General features: G+C 35.2%; 1 protein-coding gene across 1 annotated transcript in view; it reads left to right on the plus strand.

The window, feature by feature from the left end:
• Window positions 1-25,457, plus strand: part of LOC129218224 (latrophilin Cirl-like) — a 147,676-nt gene that overhangs the window by 83,196 nt on the left and 39,023 nt on the right. The window contains exons 6-10 of the mRNA XM_054852445.1: window positions 593-696; window positions 4,790-4,981; window positions 6,599-6,782; window positions 11,170-11,325; window positions 11,406-11,439. Coding sequence (XP_054708420.1) covers window positions 593-696; window positions 4,790-4,981; window positions 6,599-6,782; window positions 11,170-11,325; window positions 11,406-11,439 — 670 coding nt within the window. The remainder of the gene's footprint in view (window positions 1-592; window positions 697-4,789; window positions 4,982-6,598; window positions 6,783-11,169; window positions 11,326-11,405; window positions 11,440-25,457) is intronic.

Consider the following 25,457-nt stretch of genomic DNA (forward strand, 5'->3'; position numbering starts at 1 on the left):
ACTCCTTTGAAACGAACTTTGACCAAATTCTTATGACTAATTTATTTTGCAGTTATTATAAACGTAACTTTGAAACTGTAGGTATAGTGTATGCTACAACTTTTTCATCAACATTGATGAAAATAGAGATTATATTTCTGTTGCTTCTGAAGAATTGCGGCACGAGCTATATTTTGTAGCGAATCTAGTATTATAGCCACTCATATGTAGCACAAAGCACTCCACAAAAACTTCTTTTTAAGATCCTTGTTTCATTGCATAAACTTTATGAAGACTATGAACTGCATTAATTGTCCATGTTCTTCATGAAGTTTACGCAATGAAACAAGAATCTAACGTATTTGAAGATCATTGTAGGGTGTTTTGTGAGACAATTTATTGAGATGTCTGCTACCGTGGAATTGCCCTTTAGAATATTGTTTTGAAGAAAAGTGCTCAACTCAGGTTTCAAATCTTGTCTCCATAACTTGGAGTGTTTAATTCTCATTGGTAACCCTAAGTTTTTTTTTTTTTTTTTCAATTTTTAGTCTTGTGGGGATTCATTGCTTATAAGATACCTCTTGACATTCGGTTAATGAACTCATCTTTATAGGTATGGCAAGCTGGCACTGCAAATTTAGCACAGTGCAGTGGAGTCCAGAGAGTCCAGATCTTTCTCAGTGTTATTCTTTGTGGCTGGAGAATCTGAAAGAAAGAGTAAGTACTAGAAAAAAGTTATGAAGTAAGTCACAAAAAACGTTTTAAATAAAAATCAATTTAACATGAGTATCACTTGGAGACAATTTCTATTTTTTCAGGTACTCCCCAGCAACCCTGATGCAGCTATCCCATCGTTTTATCAAAGCCCCACTCCCAGCTGCACGAAATTCTTCAAATTGTTGTCTCACTCACAGTTGTACTTCATGCTGCACGTCGTCGTCATCTCCAAAATATTTGCCTCCAAGGTGTTGTTTCAATGGATCAAACAGGTGGAAATCGTTTGGGTCCAAGTCTGGGGTGTAAGGTGCACTCTGCAGTACTGGAGTCATCTTGAACAGATAACGACGACTTTCAGCCTGAAGTCTTACTGTGGAGGACACAGCAAATCGACGTATTTAATGAAACTGGAATTGCAGCTTTGTTAAAACGATAGGATGAATACATCGACGTTGCTAGAGATTTCATGGAAAAATAAATTATTTCCTAAAAAGTGTTTCCAAGTGTTTATCATGAATTTATATATTTAAATTATGTTTTTATTATTTTTTTAAATTATATTTTGTAACTTACTAAATAACTCACCCTCTGAATTTATTTTACTTTCAGAAAAATAAGCTGCTAATGTGTAATTTTAGTTAAAAACTTTTCTTCTTAAATCTTGAGACAAAAATATTACTTTTTCTGTCTTTGTGTGACAATATAAATCTTTGCTAATTTACTTCAAATAGAGTATGGGATGAAAACGAGCTGATATGTGCATCACATGACTTCCTTTTACTCCAATTTAATGTCATTTACCCATTACTGGCAATTTTAATGTGATTTAATTATTTACTCTCTAAATATAACCAACAGTGGCCAAACTGAAACTAAATTTAAAATTAAAAAAATAAAAAAATAAATTAAAAAACATCGCCAAATTTGTCGCCACGTTGGCGACAAAACTTGGCGACCAAAAGACTGGCGATCTATCGCCAAGTGTCCAACAAATTATAACACCGCTTGAGTTTACATCAAAATTAACGATGATTTACCCTCAAAAAAGGGGAAAAGACCCCCTTAAGAACATCCGAATGCAACCAAAGGGGAAGGTGCACAACTAGGCCCCACTAGGAATCTACGTACCAAATTTCATCTTTCTAGGACATACCGTTTTTAGCTATGCGAGATATATACATACATACGCTCATACGCACCATACATACGTACATACGGACGTCAAGAGAAAATTCGTTGTAATTAACTCGGGAGTCGTCAAAATGGATATTTCGGGTGTCTGTAGGTTCCTAGACATATATCCACTTGTGGTCGGGTCGAAAAAAAAAACTCAACATTCATTCGGGGGTGAGAAAAATGTTAATTAAGGCCGATTTTTGAGTGAAATTTTTTTCGCGAATACATTACTTCCTTTTTTGTAAAAGGAAGTAATAAAAGTCAGTGTCATTTGAATCAGTGTTTCCCAACCTTTCAAGTATTATAACTCAGTCTCTTGAGAGCAACTTTGTCCCACGCACTTAGTGTTTTGACAGAAATTGATTTTTGATTATTTCTAATTGTAAATACCGACACAAAATATGAAATGTTTGTTATTTGTGAGTGCTCGTTTAGTTTAATTTAAACTAACATTTTTATTCTAAAAATATAATGAAAATCAATGAAAACTTTTAAGTATACTAAAAATGTAGTAAACGAATGGGTTAGGTGAAGTGGAATTGGTATTTGAGGTGAAACAACAAAAATTTTAAAGGTAATAATTAAAATATGGTATGTATTTTCTTATTGGTGCAAAGGGTTATTTAGTGCCCTTTTTGAGATTGGAATTGAGAAATTATTTAAGCAAATGCCAAACACCTCTGGCTCTGAGGCTGTAATTTATTGATGAGAAAGTATTTGTTTAAAATGGCCTTTGGGAAGTGTAGTTATTGTGGAAAAAATTCCCTATAGCTTCAATAAAGCTTATGTTGAGAAGTACAAATCTAATTTCATCTTTACACTAAAAAAATTCCGAAACGTTGCTGAGTATTTCCGTGTAATCTTTCGACATTTCAATGGTTTTTATCCATTTCCTGGAAATGTCAAGTATCATTGTCAAAAAGTTCCTGAAATACTACAAGTTGCACGAATGCAGACTTCTCTCTGTTGTAAAAGAAAAAAGAAAAAAAAATAGCTCCCAGTTTAAGGAATAACTGAGAGTATTTATAAGATAAATCGGCTTCAGTTTAATTACGGCTCGTTTAGACTGATTAAGTTCCCAAAGGTAGCGAGTAAGTCTTTTGACTACGTAGCATTGCAAAATTTGCAAGCAAGTGATAAACTTGCAACCATGGCTTAGCTTTGGCCGTGTTTGCAATATTGCTTTTGGAACTGTCGTCTTGATAAATTAGGGAGGTGCTAAGCTGTTACATTATCATAACTAAGATTATTCTGAAGTTCCAGAGACACAACTGACTTTAAACGGGAAGATTTCTAACTTTTTCGGGATGATTTCAAGAAGGTTACTGGATTTTAGCGGAAAACTTTCCTGATTTTTGCGAGATATGTTACTGGCAGAAATTGGGGACATCAGCTGCCTATTATCTTCCAGGAACGTTTCTGAATCGTTTTTAGTGTAGGAGTTTTAGTTTTTACAAAATAACGATAGCGGTCTTATTCATCAACCGAGTTGAACAATGAACAGCCATCAGGCAATCGAACCGTCAAATGAAGCCTTGTAATTGGTTGAAAAAGTCTTCGCTCGACCATTGGACTAAGGTCGAGGTCTTGTTGGCATAGTTGCTCTTCTGACTACACTGTAAAAAAAATCCTAAACGTTACTGGGTATTTCCGTGTTGCGTTTCGGGATTTTAATGGTTTTTATCCACTTCCTGGAAAAATCAAGTTTCATCGTCAAAAAATTTCCTGAATTGCTACAAGTTGCACGAATGCAGACTTTTCATCGCTGTGAGAAATATTTTTAGATCCCAGTTTAAAGATTAACTGAGCGTATTTATAAAGTGTATCGTCTTCAATCCAGTTACGGCTCGTTCATGCTAATTAAGTTCCCAAAGGGAGCGAATGAGTATGGACCACGTAGCTCTGCAAGAATTGCAAGCGAGTAAAATTCTCGTTACTTACTTGCAGTTCTGGTTTAGCTTTGGCCATGTATTCAATAATGCCGTGGAACTTCCTTGATAAATCAGGAAGATCCCAAGCTACTAAATTATACCATCTTAATTTTACTCTAAATTTCCAGAGACACGACTGGTTTTTAACGGTAAGATTTCTGAATTTTTCAGGAAGGCTTCCTGGATAATTTCAGGAAGGTTACTGAATTTTAGCGAAAAACGGTCTTGGTTTTTGCAAGATATGTTACTAACAGAAATTGGGCACATCAGCTGCCCATTATTTTCCAGGAACGTTTCTGAATCGTTTTTACAGTGTAAGGTTCAAAATGTCTGGTTAATAAGGTTGAAGAAGAGAAAATCAGATTTAGAACATACGAATCATTCTCGGTTGATCGAATTCTATTCTGACTCATATCTTATTAAATGAAACATTTAAAACATGCAGCATTGGGTGGGGGGGGGGGGAGAATTTTAGAGAATCAAGATGATTTTTAATAATTAGGAGGAATAATCTATGTCATGTCAACTATTTCGTACGATTCGATTTTCGCTGTTTTATGAAAGAAAATATCTATAGCTCGGAAACTATTAAATGGGATGCAAACGTTATGGTCAAGCTGTATACTCAGATTCATAGCAGGAAGGTTTTTTGAGTAGATCGATTTTTATTTTGATTTAAAGATAAATATCCTATGGTGTAGATTAAACAGGAGGAAGGATCTGCTGTTTGTGACCTACTCCGTAGGGATGAAGTCATACATCAAAGGATATTGGGCTATGTTACCTATCGCTTAATACTTTAGATGGGATGGATCCACAGTATGTGATAAATTTTCTGTACGCATTATTCTAATGTTCTATCTTGATATAATGCTAATTTATTTTAATGCTTTAAAAGCACTTGAGCTGATTATTACTTTTATAATCTTTATTTAGCTTTCTCTCCGTTATAATGTTTCTAATATTTCTACATGTTTTTGTTACAGATTAAAAATGGAGAACCTATCGTCAGTGTAACATCCGATTTAGCTTTGATGACGTTGGTAAAACCTTTGTTTAGTGAAGATTTGAAAGCTATTGGAAAATTGATTCAAGATGTGTTGTACAAAAGTGTTAGTAGCATGGAAAATTTCTTAGACACGTGGCATAGATACAATGTGCTGAGAGAGCTTTTACAGGTAACTGACTAAAAAAAAAATATTGTACCTAACTTTACACTTTCGAAACTATGTTCAAACTCGTTCCACTCATCAACACTTTTAAAAAATGCGCAAGGGTATCTCATTCACTGTAAAAACGATTCAGAAACGTTCCTGAAAAATAATGGGCAGCTGATGTGCCCAATTTCTTCCAGTAACATATCTTGGAAAAACCAGGAACGCATTCCGTTAAAAGTCAGTAACCTTTCTGAAATTAATCTTAAATTTTTATGAAGACGTGCGAAATCTGCCCTGTTAAAGCCAGTCATATTTCTAGAACCTTCTAGAAAAATTAAGTTCAGTATAACTGATTAGAACCTTCCTACTTTACCAAGCAGGCTCCATAAATATCAGAGCGCCCACGGCTAAAGCTATGCAAGAAGGAACCAAGCATATCTCTTGCCTGCAATGCCAGTCTTGCAAAGCTGCAGCTATCCATTGACATTTTCGCTCTCGTTGGGAGCTTAGTCAATCTGGACGCGCCGTAAGCAAATTTAGGCCGATACACTTAATAAACACGCTCATTGAATCTTTAAACTGGTTGCTAAAAATATTTTCCACAACAGTGACAAGTCTGCACGCGTGCAACTTGTAGCGATTCAGGAAACTTTTTTGTGATGATACTTGTTTTTACGGGGAAATAGGGGAAAACGTGTGAAATTCCGAGACGTTCCACGGAAATAGCCAGTAACGTTTCGGAATTTTTTTACAGTGTTCTTAATGGGCGTAACGGGCTGCGTTTTCCAGCGGATTCGCAACCGTCACCGCTGTTCCAACCGGAAAAACTTCTGCGCATGCGTGAACCGTAGCGTCCACTAGGAAGGACTTCCGTGGGCAAGTGGTGAAAAGTTCAGACTTGGCGATCTGTCTGTGAGATGTAAGATCGAGGTTGTGGGTTCGCATTAAAAATGTCTTGTCTGTATTTGAAATTAATTTTGAATTGGTGAAAAGTTAATTGGTGTATATTGGTTGTGAGAAAGCATGAACCTGATAAATATTAAGTAATCGAATGATTGAAAACAATACCAAATGGCAAACGCTATAAAGAGGGAAAAAAAAAACAAAATAGCTTTTAAACAAAAAATTGCCATTTTTTTTAAAAACTTTTGTAGAAAAATAACAAGAACTCATAAAAAGATGTTATTACTTGATCATTTAATAGCTTTGGATTATTCAAATCATCGAATATATAACTATAAGTCAGGGAAATGAGTAACTGTTCAAGAAAGTCTGGTGAAAGCTAATTTTTGCTGTTACGTAACCCTTCAAAACAGTTCTCTGTACGCTCACAGACAATTCTGGTGTTCTTTACACATAAATTACTGATACGTTACAATATAAAAGCGATGCGATACTTTACAACAGTTTTATAAGTTAAATTACTCCAGAACATTGGGGGCAGCAATGCTGATCAGTTGTGAATCACAATTTCTCTTTTACTTCTTTTGCCACTGTTTTTTGTTTTATGAGACAAAATAATCCATCAGATGGTTATATAATAAAAATATAGGAGTTTTTAAATGATGAGAAAAATGTTTTTGGTGTAATAATTGAAATGCAAATACTTACGAACTCTTCTAAAATGCCTCTTTTCAGTTGTTTGTTCAAACACTAAGTAACCTTCTAGAAGAGAAGCAGGCGCCAGCCTGGTCGGAGCTGGCTCCCACTGACCGGCAGGCCGTAGTCTCCCGTCTCCTCCAAGGGCTTGATGAGAGTGCTCTCTTGCTGGCTGATACTTCTAGTGACGACGGATCTTTCACCTTGGTCAAGAACAATATTTGTTAGTGCCATTAACAAACTTGCTACCTATTTCTCTTCTTTTCAAGCTGTTTTGGCGATTCCCTTCTAAAAGCTATTTAACTGTACTCGAATGATTCTTTAAAAACATTGAAAGATTTTTTTAAAGATACATAAGCGATTCTCTTTAAAAAAATTATTAATGGTTCCTGTGATAATAATAGATAACAGAAATTTCATAAAGATAATAGAAATTTTCTCATTCTAGAACTCCCTGTCGGATATCAAAAGATTCCAGTACAAAAGTTCCTCTTTTTAGTTCAATGTTTTTTCCTCTTAGCTCTATATTAAGATAAAAATTCAGTACTTTCTCTTTTTTCTTTATTTTTTATTTTTTCGCAACAAAGCACAGCCTAGATTTTTTATTGGTTTGTAAAATTTTTAACTAATACTTTTTCTAAGTGTAATCTTCTCATTCGTATTTTACTGTATAAATCCATAAAGTAAAAATTGTACAAACCGACAATTTTGAAGATGTAAGGGAGGGTGGCCCAAAGCGAGTAGGTTTTCGAACAATGCTCGAAAATTGTAGTTTTTGGATTTTTATTGCAACAATTTCGGTTTTATTTCCTAGCAGAGTTCTTGAACTTCAAAATAAAAAGCGATTTTTCTATTATTTCAAACCCAATATTTCTTGATTATCAAAAATTACAAACACTTGAAAAACCCGCTTTGCCCTACAAGGAGTCCCAAAGCGGGTAAGCTTAACTAATTGTGATTTGGTACATTTGCCAATCAAATATGAAGTTATAAATGGTTAAATTAGTTGACTATAGTTACCTGCCATTTAAAAAAATATATGTAAAAAATTTACTTATCAAATTTAAAGTCAGTACATTTGTTTATAAAACGTAAATAAAAAACTGATTAAATTAATAGACTAATTAATGGCCATCATAAAATTAACTTTTCAAAGCTATACTTATCCAATTGAAATAGAAAACCGAAGTCAGCACATGTTTCAGAAAATTATAAATAAATACATGATTAAATCCTATGCCCGTTTTGCTCGACCAGCTGTGCCCAAAAGCACGTTTTATATTTCAATAATTATAACTTTAAATTAATTATTAAAAAAAAAAAGAATGACTATCGTAGTTTGTAGGGGGATGGTGTCAGAAGAACATAATATTACTAACAATAAAAAAAAAAGGCTGATCTTCGACTAATTACAAGTTACAAAACTTCATGTTTTTTTAGAAATGTATAATTTTTTTTATTTTAAGCCTGGTTGCGCCATGCCGCTTCACTGCTGCTTTACTGGGACTGATTAAAACTGGGGGATGTTCAGGTAAACACGACATACGTATGCATCGCCGCTGACACCCCATGCGGGGGCATACGAAGGCTTACCCGCTTTGGGCGACCTATCGCTTTGAGCCACCCTTCCCTACATACATGATACATTTTATTCCCCATTAAACCGAGGAGTAGCCAATATTAATCAAAGAAAAGGAGAGAGTAAAATCCTTTCTGAGAGAAGAATGAAATAGCAGTTAAAGAAAACTGTAGTGCTGAAATTAAAATGTAAGAAAGTAGTTTTGGCTTGGAGCATTTATATGTATCTATGTACCGAGTGCCCGATAAAGTATGTTGCCATCCCAATATTTTCTGAGCGGTAAGAGCTATCTTATCAAAAACAACCCTGTCGTAAAAGTTTAACCGCCAAGAAAACCTTTAACTTTTCCGCACAAAAAAGAAGACCATCATATCCTAAATTCAAAAACCCTCAACCTTAAAAAGTTATGATATCTAGTTTGCCCCCCAAGTATCTGCCAAACTATCTCCTCTTTCATCACACCTACTTCCATTAGAACCTCCTCCCACCTTCAACTCCTCAGACATATGGATTCAATTGCTTATCTTGTTTGGCGGGAAGCTTTTCAAAGTGAAGTGGTTGGTTTTTGAGCAAAAAGCTTCCCGTCAAACAAGATAAACAATTTAAACGATCTATCCATATTTCTCGCCTACTGAACTGAGTTGTGAAGCTTAATTCAATTTGTTTGAATTGTACAGGTTACAAAATACTGTTTATATATTCATGTTTCTTACTTTATGTATATATATATATATAGTCAACTCTCGATAACTCGAAGTAACAAGGGAGACCTGGAATCCTATTTTTTTCAAACACATACCTTAAAGTGGCCACTACTACGTAGGCACTGGCCACTACTGGTGTGCTTATCTTATTTCAATGTTGAGTTTTATGCTTTTAAAAATGAACTTCCGTCCTAAGTGTAAATCTCTCAGCTTCAGAATGTCTCCTAACTTCAACATAGAGATACATTTTTTTTTTGCTTCCAAAGGGGTTGTGTAAGACGCCATTCGGCCCTTACCACACCCAATACGCTCCCCGGCGACTTTTCGTGACACCACTAAGGCGCTGATGCATGACACAAGCAGTTTTTGACGCCCCTTTTCCACCAGATGGAGGCTCCTGGGCTGTTTTTGATGCAAAACTGCACTAGGAATAAATTTTCCTGAGGGAATTCAAAGCCAAATGAATACCCAAGGGATCTCTTACATGCCGAGTAATTATACGACATGAGCGCTGATGATTTTCTGCATCTCGAAAAGTCACCGACTGGTCACCTCAGGTCAGAACCTGGGCCCCAGGCGTAGAAGGCCAGGACCTTACCATCACGCCACCAACCGGCACATAGAGGTACAATAGGAGCAGTTTGTAACTGTTCTGGGATTGGATGGATAAATGAGATTTATTTTTTTGATTGGTTTCTGTACTTCGACAATCAAACTAAGTCAAAGAAGGCAGATCCAATTTTACTGATTTGGACAACTACCCCAGCCTTATTTTCGTCAAAACAAACTCATACTTAGTAAACGAAATAACCCTGTTATAAGGGCTACCTCACACAAATCATTTAGACTTAACTACTAGATTTCAGTTTTTTTCGATCCTCAAAAGGTGTCCTTCCCCTCAAATAAAGCAAATATGTGTAGGAAAAAGACAAAAGAGTAAAGTCTGGCATTTATTAGTTAACTAGAAAATTGCCCGTGAAGGTATGACGGGTAAAATTTGCTTTTACATTTGAACGAATCAATTGACTGTTGGGTGATATTTTGATAGTTGAAATTTTAACCCTTACGCCAGTGTATTAACCCTTAACTCCAGTAGATATCGTTAATTGTTGACCACTTATTCGTTTGTTCATTTTCTTAAAATTAGTCTTACCAGTAAAATAGTTAAATTACCGGATCCAGTTCAACCTTGTCAAAATAAAGCATCTCCTTAAATGACAAACATTACCAAAAATATTATTAAATGATCATGCTATGGCGCGAGTGTTACTGCTGATGACATCAGAGCGTACTCGATCAATGAATTCGCTATCATGTATATATATGATGATAATTTCAGTTAAATCTCAGTTTCGCTTCATTTTTTTTTTCGCAGTCCGCTGAGGGGTGTAGAATTTTCCGATAAGAAAGGGTCATTTTGCGCACAGTTTTCAGTTTTTATCTTTTAAATTAACTTTAAAGAACGTAATTACTGAGCTGCTTTATGTAGCAAATTTTAGGTGTCTTAAGTTTCACTTGTTGCAAAAATCCGACATGTCGTGGTTATATTTAATGTATTGCAGCTCTCTTAAGTTCCGCTCGTAGAGTTTGATTACTTTACTCCACTTCTTTTCTAATGTAATATTCTAATATTGGATCGAATTCAGGCTATTTTCACATGAAAATATGTAATGTAGGCTGTGATGAAGATATCCCACACTTTTTTGTTTTAGAAATTAAGCCATGATTGTTGATAGCTAGGTCTCAGTACATAATTCACAGTTTTCAATTTATATAAAAATAACTATGCCAAAGGCGGTAGTCTGGCTTAGGGCGGTAACTTACTACAAAATACCATGCTTTTACCATCAATCTTTGAGTTGAACCGCACCATTGCTGCGGTCGGTCATCTGGTTTGCTAATTCTGCATTAGCTACCGGTTTGTTTGGCTCTCTTGGCTCCCTTAAGAGGTTTTTCGCCTCCAGCTCATGTGATTCCTATTCCGGGCTGATGAGTGCTAAAAAAGCACGAAACTGCAGTCCTCGGACGGAATAACTGAGCTGGTGGTGTATTTTAAGTATTTCTGCCTTGTCCCTGGCTTAGGGCGGTAGCTTACTACAAAATACAAAGGTCTAGCATTGTGAACTGAAAAATCTCGCTAGTTTTGATATACTTGTCAGAAATGCTCACCAGCTATTTGTTTTGCATCCCTTATTTTCCGAAAATTCCTTAATCAGTGTAATAGTACGCTTTTTCGTGGTATTTTTGCGATGTCGAAATATTTGTTAAATAAATGCTATAGGTCACTATGATAAGGTGTGTCCTTATAAAGAATTTTTTTTTTTCAGTACTGTCTCTGCAAGTTCAGAAAGCCAAGACGGCGAAGAATCTTCATTTCCCGTTACAATCAGACCTTTCACAGGAAGCTGAAAAATCTCACTGGGGCAATATGCAAGACAGTCTTTTACTTCCTGAAAAATCTCTACAAAACAATGACAAAAATGGTGAGATAACTAGAACAGACGTCATTATAAAAAGTTTTTTTTGTGATTTTTATTTCCGAGATTAAAATTTTTCGTCATAGATTCAAATATGAAAGTTCTGAATGAAGCATTTTTGTATGTCTATTGTGGATGTTATATACCGTCATTATCGAGCATGGTATTCTTTAAAACCATTTTCAGCCTTATAGTGCTTCTTTATGATGTTTAAAAAGATTGCAGAAACTGACTTTTGGTGTTCCTTCTCTAAATATACCCCACACCCCCAAACGATCATTTTATTTATTTTAATAAACTATACTTTTTCGCTTAGTACAAAGCCCTAAAAAATCTATATTACTCAGCTAGCATGCATAGCTGTCTAACATTCGACTTAGGTTAAACTACCCGCATCGAGTTTTCTCATAAATTATAATGTAGATAAATAGACACAAAAGCGATCGTATAGGGTTGTCCAACACTGTAAAAACGATTCAGAAACGTTCCTGAAAAATAATGGGCAGCTGATGTGCCCAATTTCTTCCAGTAACATATCTTGGAAAAACCAGTAACACTTTCCGCTAAAGGTCAGTAACCTTTCTGAAATTAACCTTGAAACTTTATGAAGACGTGCGAAATCTGTCCGGTTAAAGCCAGTCATGTCTCTAGAACCTTCTAGAAAAATTAAGTAGGTTCAGTATAATTGATTAGAACCTTCCTACTTTACCAAGAAGGCTCCATAAATATCAGAGCGCCCACGGCTAAAGCTATGCAAGACGGAACCAAGCATATCTCTTGCCTGCAATTCTCGCCTTGCAAAGCTGTAGCTATCCATTGACATTTTCGCTCTCATTGGGAGCTTAGTCAGTCTGGACAGGCCGTAAGCAACTTTAGGCGGATACACTTAATAAACACACTCATTGAATCTTTAAACTGGTTGCTAAAAATATTTTCCACAACAGTGACAAGTCTGCACGCGTGCAACTTGTAGCGATTCAGGAAACTTTTTTGTGATGATACTTGGTTTTACGGGGAACTAGGTAAACACGTGTGAAATCCCGAGACGTTCCACGGAAATAGCCAGTAACGTTTCGGAATTTTTTTACAGTGAAGCAAGAGTGGTCCAATCATAGAGTTGTCCCGATTTGATGTTTTAATAATCGAGTGATTCTAGATTTTCTGCAGGTATCTTAAAATTTTCTGCATATTTTTGAAAATAGAAGTAGATCTAAATTTCCCACAATTGATTTATTCTGCTCAAAACTATATATATATTTTCGCAGGAAAAAGATTTAGTATTGGAACTCCCAAAGAGGTTTTTTTTTGGCTATACTCGAGCGCGTCAGATGAACATACGGGGATACCTTGCATCCCTTCGAGTACTTTCACTAAATTTAAGCCTTTTATGTAGGGCCGTACATCTAGAAGAGCTCGTCAGATTAATTAAAAAAAAAAAAAACGGACCGTCAAAAATTTTTAATTTTGTAAGATTAAGATAAAGTAGGTTATAATTGCTTGTTAAAAGGTACAGTCATAGAAAAAAAAACGAAACACTTTCAATTATTCGGCCATTATACATGCTAGAAAGGAAACAAAGGTGCCATCCGACTTGGTTTAAAGTCTTCTTTAAAATTACGTAGGTAAAATTTTGCTAAGGGACCATATATAAAGCAAAATGAGCACCAACTCTTGATTTTCAAATAGGAACCCCTATTTTTTGCTACATAATTATGTTTAGACCGCAAAATACAGCCAGGGTATGAAATTTCAATGCATTCCGAGCAGTAGAACAGGAGTTATGCACGAAAAACGTTTTAGGGACCGTCACCACATTGAAAACGCTTGTTTCAAGGTCGCGGCTTATCAAGTAACGGAATGTAAACAAAGAAAAGATCGAGATTATCCAGCTTAATTCATGATTTTTTGAAGTTCTCTTTTTTTTCCGTAATTCGATACTTTTTGGCCGATAAATTTGTGCCAAAAAGCGATTTACGGTCGAAAACTTCTTTTTTTGAAAAAAAAAAGTTAAAATATTTACTGATTTTTGTCTATCTGGATTAACCTAAGAAAGACGGATGGGGTTTAGCTGGTCCATCGTATAGATCGTTGTTTAGTAAATCGAATAAGGACAAATTAAAAGTAATGGAACTTTTTGCCTTTTGTAATATGAACTTATTTTATTGCTTATATAATCCTTCAGCAAATTAGCCTCATAGAAATTTAAATATCCAACCTTATACCTAGAATCATGATGTGAATATGTTTGATAAATGTGTTGCTATATGTTACAGGTTTGTTTTGGAATGAATAGAAAGTCTTTTGATGTAAAATGGAATTGCGCGTTTTTAATTTCGCATAACATCGGCAGAAATTTGGGCCATCGGAAAAAAATATAAAAATATACCGCACAACGCATTAAATAGATTGGAGACACGAGCGAAGCAAGGTCCATTTATTCCGTGAAAATTTGCTCTAAATACATAAAATGAACGAAGTATCAATCTAAAAAATAAAACAGAAACAGGAGAATATAAATACCCGTTAATGAGCAAACCGTTCATACTCGAACATTATTTGGGAAAAAGTTGGTTTTTTTAATTAACACGGTGGACAAACACAGTAATTGTTCTAGCGACTTTTCTGTAATTAAAAAAAGAGGATTTGTTTAAAATCCAAATTTGATGCGGAAGATCATAATGCGTAGTATTAAAAAAGCATAACACAATTGGCGGTTTTAGTTAAACATGTAATGGCTCTTAAAGGCAATTTAGGAAAGTTATTTCCCAATGCTGTTTCTAGCAAGGAGATTCGAGATGGTCCAACTCGTAATTTAAAAAGAGAAAAGTTATTTTAGCTTAAACTAAGGTGAACTGCAATCAGACTTCTGGTCCTTTCTCTGATTTTGTAACTTTGCACTTGCAAACAAAGCTTAACATTATTTGATTCTGTTTCGCACACTATGTACAGTCATAGAAAAAAAAACGAAACACTCGATCGTATTCAAAGACTATTAACACTAGAGACACGTGTAAGGTGTCATTGTTTCAGAAATAAAAAGTTCTACATAATTATTGTAAAAAATTGTTGTTAAGGGGTCGTCTTCATATTAAAACGAGCATCAACTTCAAATTTTTCAATAAGAACCCCCTTTTTTTATCACATATTTGTAATCAGCATCCTTTTTTAACTTTGTATGCAAAGTTTTGTTTGATTCGATCCAGCCGTTACTTCAGAATCGAATTTTGAAAAATTCCTTTCGTAATGTTAAAACGTATTTTGATATTTTTACTCATAACACAAAAACTAGATTAGGCACGGCAAAGATTGTTTTTTTATATCAAAATATGAATCAACCCAATAATAAATATATAATTTACAACACCTAAAATGTAATTTTAGTTTTTTATGAATTATTTTAATATTTTTTGAAAAAAATATGATCTGAAACTATATTAAATTTTAACAGAGAAACAATCTAGAGGAGCTTTTATGTAGGAATCCAAAATTTGAGCTCAAAATATTCAGTAGTTTTTGCGCTATGCTTAAAAATTCATTTTTTCCTACTTTAGGGGACCGTATACTTTTTTAAAACAGAAATTATGAAAGTTGGTTTCTTCATGAAAAAAGTAAAAAATTGTTCAACAAAATAAGCAAACCAATTATAACGTGATTTTTCTATATTAGAGGTTGCCGTCTATGAATTTTTTAAATGTATAAATTTTTTCGCTGTCTCTGCAGAAGAACAACACAGTATTGCAACCGTCAGTTTTTTGTGGATATCGTTCAGACGTCAATGTTTAAATAATGCGAAACACTACTTCATTGTCTAATAAAAGAATATTTTATAGAACTTTTTTAATTAAAAGCTACACTTAAAATACTTCTGTTTTTTTTTTTTTTTTTTTTTTTTTTTTTTTTTTTTTTTGAGCAATCACGATTGCTTTTTGTTCTCATTTGACTGTTTTTGATGTTCCGTGCCTTTTTTAGCTTGCACCAGAAGCCTCTGCAGCACCACCGCCCACCGTCCTCTGCAGGCGGCGCGGCACGGCTGCTCCGGTCTTGAGATATCCGCTTCTCCTGGTCGGAGGCGTCCATGTCCTACACACACACACACTCACACACGCCTACGTGCAGGTCTACGCACACACACAAGCCTACACTCTTACACACACAACTATGCACACGTAACCGCCCAGGAGGAGAGACAGGCTTGGGGGGGGGGGGCAGGAGCTGTTTCCAGAAACAATAACTCCAATGAGTAGGGTCCCAGTTCATGATTGCGAAAAACACAATTTGAATTCAAAATTTCAGAATTCAAATTAATTTAAATTTTTTATTTTATCCTGGACGGTTACGTGTGCATAGTTGTGTGTGTAAGTGAAGTAGGCTTGTGTACGTGTATAGACCTGTGTGTATGCACGTAGGCGTGTGTGAGTGTATGAGTGTGAAGTCGTGTGTGTGTATGTGTATGAGCGCGCGTGTGTGTAGGACATGGACGCCATCGACCAAGAGAAACGGATTCCAGGAGGCAGTGCTCGGAACCGCGCCTGCAGAGGCCGGTGGGCGGTGGTGCTGGTCAAGCTGAAAAAGGAACCACAACATCAAGGACGGTGAAATGAAAGCAATAAACAATCGTGATTGATCAAAAAAATTAACATGCACAACTTTTTCACAGAGACATACAACAAAACCTCATTGTCTTGCTAGTCATGTTGCAATAGACAGTGTAGAATTAATGGCTCTTTCCGGTGATAATTTACTAAAAGGAAAAATTATTGCCTTGCCAAAATCGGGAAAAAGCACTCGAAAAATAGCCAACAGTGTGAAGTTTCGACTTTAACAGTATTCAGATGGGTGAAAAATATTTGCTCTTAGATAAATTTACTGGTTTTTAGAAATTATTATTATTATTATTATTTTTTGTATAGTGTTTGAATAATTTTCAATGTGTTAAGATGTAGGAAGGGAAATGTCAGTCGCATTAGTAGACCGCGTGCTTTCAGCTGTATTCTGCACAAAAGTAGTAGTTGTAGCTAATTGTGAACTTTTTTTTTTTTTTTTTTTTTTGACTTCATCAAAGATTTAACAAAACATTAATTTGCGTGTTAGATTAAGTTGAGTTTTTGTCTATTCTTAACTGTAATTAAAATACTTATTTTTCCATTTACTTTCTCGGTCATTTTGTCCGTGTATTTCCATTAAAATCATCCTCGCAAGAAAAAGATAAAATTTCAAATTATTTTCATTTTTGAATAACATGGAAAAATATCGACGAAAAAAGAGTTATAATAAATTATTGTTATCAACTACTATATGCCTATCTTATTAAATGCATGTTTTTCAGAATCCAGTATCTAAATATTCGGCTCCAACTTTATGACACTGGAATTAATCCTACTTTCTGATCTTAATCTTAAAGCGAACATCGGGCCACACGCACCAACTTCAAAGGCTGAATGTGGCCCGCGTCTTCACTGCGATATATTTACCCCATTCGATGGCTGCTGTGAGTCTTAATAATGATCACAACTGCCCTGAACTAGTTATAACCAAACACTGAAGCAGGTGTCATGTCATTGAAGCTGAGAGTGCCTACAAACTGGTGGATGAAGAAAATTTATCTCACCAGTGAGATGCCTTAAACATACAGCAGATAAATTTACTTTACCTACCAGTTTATTCGAACTCTCAGCTTCAATAAGGTGACTTCTGCCTCTCGCACGATTAGTTTCGATTCCAGTCTGAGAAATCTACAGCGAGGACGAAATTGTAGTCTCGGCTGGATAGATCAATCCACCTGTCGGGTATGCTGTGTATAGTATTGCTATACGTGCGCCAGCCTGATTCCTGATATTACAAAAAATGATAGGTCGCAGGTATATAGTGCGCGAAACAAAATCAAATAATGCTAAGTTTTGTTTGTAATGTTGCAAAATCGGAGAATTGACAAGAAGTCGGATTTCGGTTCACCTTGGTTTAAGCTAAAATAACTTTTGTCTTTTTAAATTACGGATTGGACCATCTCGAATCTCGTTGCTAGAAACAGCATTGGGAAATTACTTTCCTAAATTGCTTTTAAGAGACATTACATGTCTAACTAAAACCGCCGATTGTGTTATGCTTTTTAAATAATACCACGCATTATGATCTTTATCATCAAATTTGGATTTGAAACAAAGTCTCTTTTTTTTATTACAAAAAAACCGCTAGAACTATTACTGTGTTTGTCCACTGTGTTAATTCAAATAACCAAATTTTTCCCAAATAAAGTTCGAGTATGAACGGTTTGCTTATTAACGGGTAGTTATATTCTGTTTCTGTTTTATTTTTTAGATTGATACTTCGTTCATTGTATGTATTTAGAGCAAATTTTCACGGAATAAATTGACCTTGCTTCGCTCGAGTCTCCAATCTATTTAATGCTGCGTCTTACCACTTAGTGCGGTACATTTTTTATATTTTTGTGTTCGATGACCCAAACTTCTTCCGATGTTCTGCGAAATTAAAGACGCGCAATTCCATTTTACATCAAAAGACTTTCTATTCATTCCAAAATAAACCTGCAACATAGGTGCAATACATTTTTCAAACATATTCACATCATATTTCTAGTTATAAGGTTGCATATTTACAATTCTATGAGGCTAATTTGCTGAATGATTATATAAGCAATCCAATAGGTTCATATTAAAAAAGGCAAAAAGTTCCGTTACTTTTAATTTGTCATTATTCGATTTACTAAACAACGATCTATACGATGGACCCGCCAAACCCCATCCATCTTTCTTAGATTAATCCAGATGGACAAAAATCAATAAATATTTAAATATTTTAACTTTTTTTTCAAAAAAAAAAAAGTTTTCGACTGTAAATCGCTTTTTGCCGCTACATAATCGGCTAAAAAGTATCGAATTACGGAAAAAAAAGAGAACTTCAAAAAATCATGAATTGATCTGTATAATCTCGATTTTTTAAGTGCTTACATTCCGTTTAAGCCGTGACCTTGAAAGAAGCGTTTTCAATGTGGTGACGGTCCCTAAAACGTTTTTCGTTAATAACTCCTGTTCTACTGCACGGAATGCAGTGAAATTTCGTACCCTGGCTGTATTTTGCGGTCTAAACATAATTATGTAGCAAAAATTAGGGGTTCCCATTCGAAAATCAAGAGTTGGTACTCATTTTGCTTTGTATATGGTTCCTTATCAAAATTTTACCTACGTAGTTTTAAAGAAGACTTTAAACCAAGTCGGATGACACCTTTCTTTCCTTCCTAGCATGTATAATGGCTGAATAATTAAAAGTGTTTCGTTTTTTTTTCTATGACTGTACCTGCAAACGAACATTTTCTATAACATCAGTTTGCCGCACCTATAACAATACTAGACGCAGCATACCCAGAGGCTACGATTTCGTCTTCGCTGCGGATTTCGCAGACTGGAATCGGAACTAAACGTGCGGGATGCAGAAGTCACCTCATTGAAACTGAGAGTGCGAATAAACTGGTAGATAAAGTAAATTTTTTTTCTGCTGGATGTTTACGGCATCTCACTGGTAAGATAAATTTTCTACATCCACCAGTTTTTAGGCACTTTCAGCGACAATGACATGACACCTGCTTCATTGTTCGCTTAAGCCTAGTTCAGGGCTGTTGTGCTCATTAATAGGCCCCACAGTAGCCATCGAATGGGGTAACCAAGCCCCAATTGCATCGCCGTGAAGGCGCGGGCCACATTCAGCCCTTGAAGTTGGTCCATGTAGCCCTTTGTTTAGATGTAGAGGAAGGTCAGAAAGTAGAATTAGAGTGCCAATGCCGTACAGGTGGAGTCGAATATTCCGATATTGGATTCTGAAGAACATGAATTTAATATATATAAGATAGGCATCTAGTAGCTGATAACAATAATTTATTATAACTCTTTTTTTTGTCGATATTTTTTCGTGTTATTCAAAAAAGAAAATAATTTGAAATTTTATCTTTGTCTTGCGAGAATGATTTTAATGTGAAATGCATGGACAAGGACCGAGAAAGTAAATAGAAAAATAAGTATTTAAATTATAATTAAGAATAGACATAAACTCAACTTAATCTAACAATCAAATTATTGTTTTGTTAAATCTTTGACAAAGTCGAAAAAAAAAAAAAAGATCACAATTAGCCACAACAACTACTTTCGTACAGAATACGGCTCAAAGCACGCGACCCACTATTGCGACTGACATTTCCTCTCCTAGATCTTAACATATTGAAAATTATTCAAACACTTTACAAAAAAAAAATAGCTCCTAAAAAACAGTAAACTTATCTAAGAGCAAATATTACCTACTAGTGGTACCCGCACGGCTTTGCCCGTTATGGAAAAATTAAAAGGCCTTTTGGTTCGCCTGTATATTTACAAATAATGTAAGATGAATTTTTTCGCCAACTGGCTTTTACCCATGTTACGGTTCCACGTTATGATAATTTCGCAATTTACTCGTCCATCTTATAATATTCTTGTTCTTAAAATTGGAATAGAAAAAGAACCACATCGAATTTTCGAAAAATCGCTTCGAGGTGCACATCCCCTTGCTACAAACTAACTTTGTGAGAAATTTCATGAAAATTGGCCGAACGGTCTAGGCGTCATGCGCGTCACAGAGATCCAGACATCCTACAAACATCCTCCGGACAGAGAGACTATCAGCTTTATTATTAGAAAAAGATTGACCCATCTGTATACTGTTAAAGGCGAAACTTCACACTGTTCGCTATTTTTCGAGTGCTTTTTCCGATTTAGACAAGGCAATAATTTTTCCTTTTAGCAAATTATCACTGGGAAGAGCCATTAATTCTACACTGTCTATTGCAACATGACTAGCAACACAATGAGGTTTTATCGTATGTTTCTGTGAAAAAGTTATGCATGTTAATTTTTTTTTCTGAGTTATTGTTTTACAAAAGGCAATGGCTAAACGCAGAAAAAAAAATAAAAACAGAAGTATTTTAAGTGAAGTTTTTAATTTTGAATGTTCTATAAAATATTCTTTTATTAGACAATGAAGTAGTGTTCCGCATTATTTAGACATTGACGTTTGAGCGATATCTACAAAAAACTGACTGTTGCAATATTGTGATGTTCTTCTGCAGAAACAGCGAATAAATTTATGCATTTAAAAAATTCATAGACGTAACTCTAATGCAGAAAAACCACGTTATAATTGGTTTGCTTATTTTATTGAACAATTTTTTTTTCTTTTTTTACGAAGAAACCAACTTTCATAATTTCTGTTTTAAAAAAGTATACGGTCCCTTAAAGTAGGAAAAAATGAATTTTTAAGCATAGCGCAAAAACTACTGAATATTTTGAGCTCAAATTTTGGTTTCCCACAAAAAAGCTCTTCTAGATTGTTTTTCTGTAAAAATTTAATGTGGTTTCAGATCATATTTTTTTCAAAAAATATTAAAATAATTCATAAAAAAGCTAAAATTACATTTTAGGTGTTGTAAATGATGTTTTTATTATTGGGTCGATTCATATTTTGAAATAAAAAAACTATCTTTGCATTGCCTAATCTAGTTTTTGTGTTATGAGTAAAAATATCAAAATACGTTTTAACATTACGAGAGGAATTTTTCAAAACACGATTCTGAAGTAACGGCTGGATCGAATTAAACAAAACTTTGTATACAAAGTTAAAAAAGGATGCTGATCACAAATATTTGATAAAAAAAGGAGGTTCTCATTGAAAAATTTGAAGTTGATGCTCGTTTTAATATGAAGACGACCCCTTAACAACAATTTTTTAGCATAATTATGCAGAACTTTTTATTCCTGAAACAATAACACCTTACACGTGTCTCTAGTGTCAATAGTCTTTGAATACGATCGAGTGTTTCGTTTTTTTTTCTATGACTGTACATACTATTGAAAATCTGATGACTTGAGAGCAGCGTAAGTGCGTGGGAGAGTTACAACGTTGCAAGGAAGAAAAGAAAATGTTGTCTTCACATTGGTTGATTTTGTTTTTTATTTTGAAGAAAAAAAATACTAGAATCACGAGAGAAATATACTCTGCCGATTTCACAAAGCTGATATAATAAATGTCTTCTTTCAAATTTAAAGCGTGCACTTACGCAGTAAGCGATTAAGCTTGACCACGAAGAGATGACGGATGAATTGGAAGCGGGAATTGAAAAGTACTTCAGTGTAGCAGGCAGGGCTCGATTAAGGTATCAGGAGGCTCATGGCCGAATAATTTTTTGGGGCTTCCCGTATTCAAACTTTGCAATTTTAGCAATTGAATAACACAATTTTTGCCATTGATTAAAATAATTTTTGCCATTTGGGAGCCCCTAAATAGTGGGGGCCTTCGCCCCTGGCCTCGGCCTATTCAGTAATCAGGTTCTGGTAGTAGGTATGATCGGCGAGATTTTTTTTTAGTGGTGAGATTAATAATTCCCCTCTAAATAATCGTCAGATTTTAAGCTACGATGACTGGAACATCAAGATGACATTCTGTATAAAAACCTGACACGCTCGAGTATTTCAATATGCGGATTTTTTTTGCATTTAAAAAAATTCTCTACAAGATTTCGTCGTATTCAAATAATCATTCTTTTGAATTGGAGCCCTTTTGGAGTTCCCTCAAACACTCTGACGCGCTCGATATTTTTTTTTATAAATATTTTGTACCCTTTCGGATGACCGCCCCTCACCACGCTAGTCGACAGATGAACACACTTTTAGTATCAGAGTCACGTTAGATGTTCTGAACTATCAATATCTGACACGCTCAAAAACATAGCGCACGGCATGATTTCAAAACCACCACCTTTTTGAAGTTAGTTCAAAAGTCACATTATTCCTTGTAATGTCGTAGATTTAAATAAATCTTTACCAAATATATTTGGCTTTAGTTCAGATTTATTCTTTTTTTTTTACCAAGGAAGTAGTTTTATATATTCATCAGCGATATTAAGCTCCTAAAACGAGAGCAAAATATACTTTCAAATAATTGTTGAACTTTTCGAGCAGAATCTTTGGATGCCCTTATCTTCTATCTGAAAAACCACTCAATATAAATGCCCCAACCAGTCAATACAAATGCCCCCTGGAAGGACTGCTATCTTTGTGACTTGCCATCCTAAAATGTGACATAAGGCATGTGCAAGAAACAAACGGGAATAAGCCAGAAGAAACAACCGGAGTCCTCAAAACAGAAAGGAATGGAAAAATACGTGAAAAAGTTTTACGAAATCTAAAAACAGACCGTCAAACAGAAAAGGCTGAAACATAAAGGCAAGAGTCAAACAAATTGAGCAAAAGGGAGCAAAAAAAAAAAAAATCTGAAAAAATGAGAAGCGCTTTAGGGATTTTATTTCGAAGTCGTTGCTTATTCTTCTCTCAGACTTTATAGAAGGATCTGTACATAAAAGTTTATCCGCATTATATTTTATTGAAATAAACAATTGTTTCATGTTTTTTTGCTTCAAACACAGATATAATTTTTTGAAAAAAATATAATAACATTTTCAGCCACGTAAAACATGTCTTATTATTGAATTCGTTTATAGTTTGTGCACAAAAAAAAAAAAAAAAAGAAAAAGAAAAAAAAAAAACTCACTAGAAAGGCATTTTGATTCTATACGCTAAACCATCAATAAAAAGAAATAAGTAAAAAAATAAGAATAAATTTTGAAGTTATATTTTCTTACTTATTATTTTTGAAACATAATCATGAAGCAAGGGCAAAACCGAAGAGCACGAGCATTGATATCAAAGATTAAAATTTAATACCGATTAAAAACCTATGACAACAAGGTGGCTGTTGTTTAACATTTTTCGGCTGATACTCACTTGAATGTAAACTTTAAAAAAATGGAAAAATCACAAAAAAAAAAAAAAGTTGCTTCTTTTACCTTAGAGTATAAGATTTATGGCTTAAATGGAAACACAAAAGTTGAACATCGAAATTAGCTAGGAAGGAGAAATTCATAATTAAATGTTTTTAGTAACCTTCTACATGATGAGTAAAACTCTTTGAAACCAATTACTTCACATTGCTTCACGTGTGTAGACCTGGCTAGAGAGGAAAATGTAAGAACTAAAAAAAAACAACTTTCACGGTGTCATCTTTATGCAATGGTGACGCCCACACAATTGACTGGATACACGCAGAACTTTCAAAATGTCTGCTACATGTTACCTAGTCTTCCCTCAACTTCAGTTAAGTTTCAAAAACTACTACAAGTGTGGTTCTAGTGTTTGTTTCTATTTACTTTATGTTTCCCTCCACCCCAACTGACTCTGTTTTGGGGGGGGGGGGAAACCTTTCGTGATATGAATAACAATAATATTTATAGAAAAGGAATTAATTCAAAACTATGAATAATGTACAATTCAGGGAAAAAATGTCCTTCTTATTTTGATACTATTTAACTGGACAAAATATATAAATATATCAAAAATAACTCATCGCATGAAATCCTGAGTGAAGAATCTCGTTAATCAGTATTTAAAGATCAAATTTTGGCGTAAAAAACTCTTTGTGTGTTTTTACATACACTCAGGAATATTGAAAATAGCGCGCCAAGAAGAAAGCATTGGATTGAAGTGAAATTTAATGTACAGAATAATACAGATGAGAGATACACTCGATCCCAAAATCTAGACAATTAAACAAATACAGGCTAAGAAATTAGATAAATACAGTGCTAATTCAATAGCGCGTAGGACCCCTTTTGCTGCAATACATGCCGCGATACGGTCCGACATTGAGCTAATTAAACGTCTGATTTTGTCCTGAAGCTGATGGACTCCCAAATTTTGAACAGGCACTTCGAAATCTTGCACAGAGTAGTACGGCGACATCTGACGTTTAAGCTGATCCCATACATGCTCTATGGGGGACAAGTCGGGAGAGCAGGCTGGCCATAGAAGAGTCTCAAAAGGACGTAAGAAGTCTTGAGCAACTCTAGCTGTATGCGGGCGAGCATAATCTTGCTGGAAAATTCCTCCTGGGAGCCCATTTACACTGTAAAAAAACTCCGAAACGTTACTGGTTATCTCCGTGGAACGTTTCGGGATTTCAGAGGTTTTCACCTATTTCCCCGCAAAATCAAGTATCTTCGCAAAAAAATATCCTGAATTGCTAAAAGATGCACGAATGCAGACATTTCACTGGTATGAAAGATATTTTTTGCTACCAGTTTAAAGAATGACTGAGCATGTTTATAAGGTGTATCGGCTTCAATTTGATCACGGCCCGTCCAGATTGACTGAACTCCCAATGGGAGCAAATAAGTCACTGGATAGCTGCAGGAATTGCAGGCAAGAAATATGGTTGGTTCTTGCTTGCAATTATTCGCGTAGCTTTGGCCATGGTCGCGGTAATGCTTCTGGACCTTTCTTGGTAAACCAGGAAGGCTCTAATCCAATACATTAAACCTATTTAATTTTTGTAGAAGGTTCACGACTGGCTTTAACAGGGGATATTTCCCAGCATTTCAGGAAGGTTACTCACTTGTATCGGAAAACGTTTCTGGTTTTTGTAAGAAATGTTACTGGTTGAAATTGGGCACAGCAGCTGCCTATTATTTTCCAGGAACGTTTCTGAATCGTTTTTACAGTGTAGGAACGGTCCTAGATGTGGTTACAGAATTAACATAACGCTGGCCTGTTAAGGTTCCACGTACCACAACTAGAGTGGGCCGGCTATCATAGGCTATAGCCTCCCAGACCACTATGCTCGCGGTGCGGGCAGTGTGTCGTGCGATAGAATGGGTGGAGTGCTACCTTTCTCCAGGGCGCATCCACATCCACACTGTAAAAACGATTCAGAAACGTTCCTGGAAAATAATGGGCAGCTGATGTGCCCAATTTCTTCCAGTAACATATCTTGGAAAAATCAGGAACGCTTTCCGCTAAAAGTCAGTAACCTTTCTGACATTGACTTGGAAAGTTTATGAAGAAGTGTGAAATCTCCCTTGTTAAAGCCAGTCATGTCTCTAGAACCTTCTAGAAAAATTAAGTAGGTTTAGTGTAATTGATTAGAGCCTTCGTACTTTACCAAGAAGGCTCCATAAAAATCAAAGCGACTACGGCCAAAGCTATGCAAGAAGGAACCAAGCAAATATCTTGCCCGCAACTCCTGCCTCGCAAAGCTGTAGTTATCCA

The sequence above is a fragment of the Uloborus diversus genome, chromosome 3 (genome assembly GCF_026930045.1).
Source record: "Uloborus diversus isolate 005 chromosome 3, Udiv.v.3.1, whole genome shotgun sequence".
Classification (NCBI taxonomy): Eukaryota; Metazoa; Arthropoda; class Arachnida; order Araneae; family Uloboridae; genus Uloborus; species Uloborus diversus.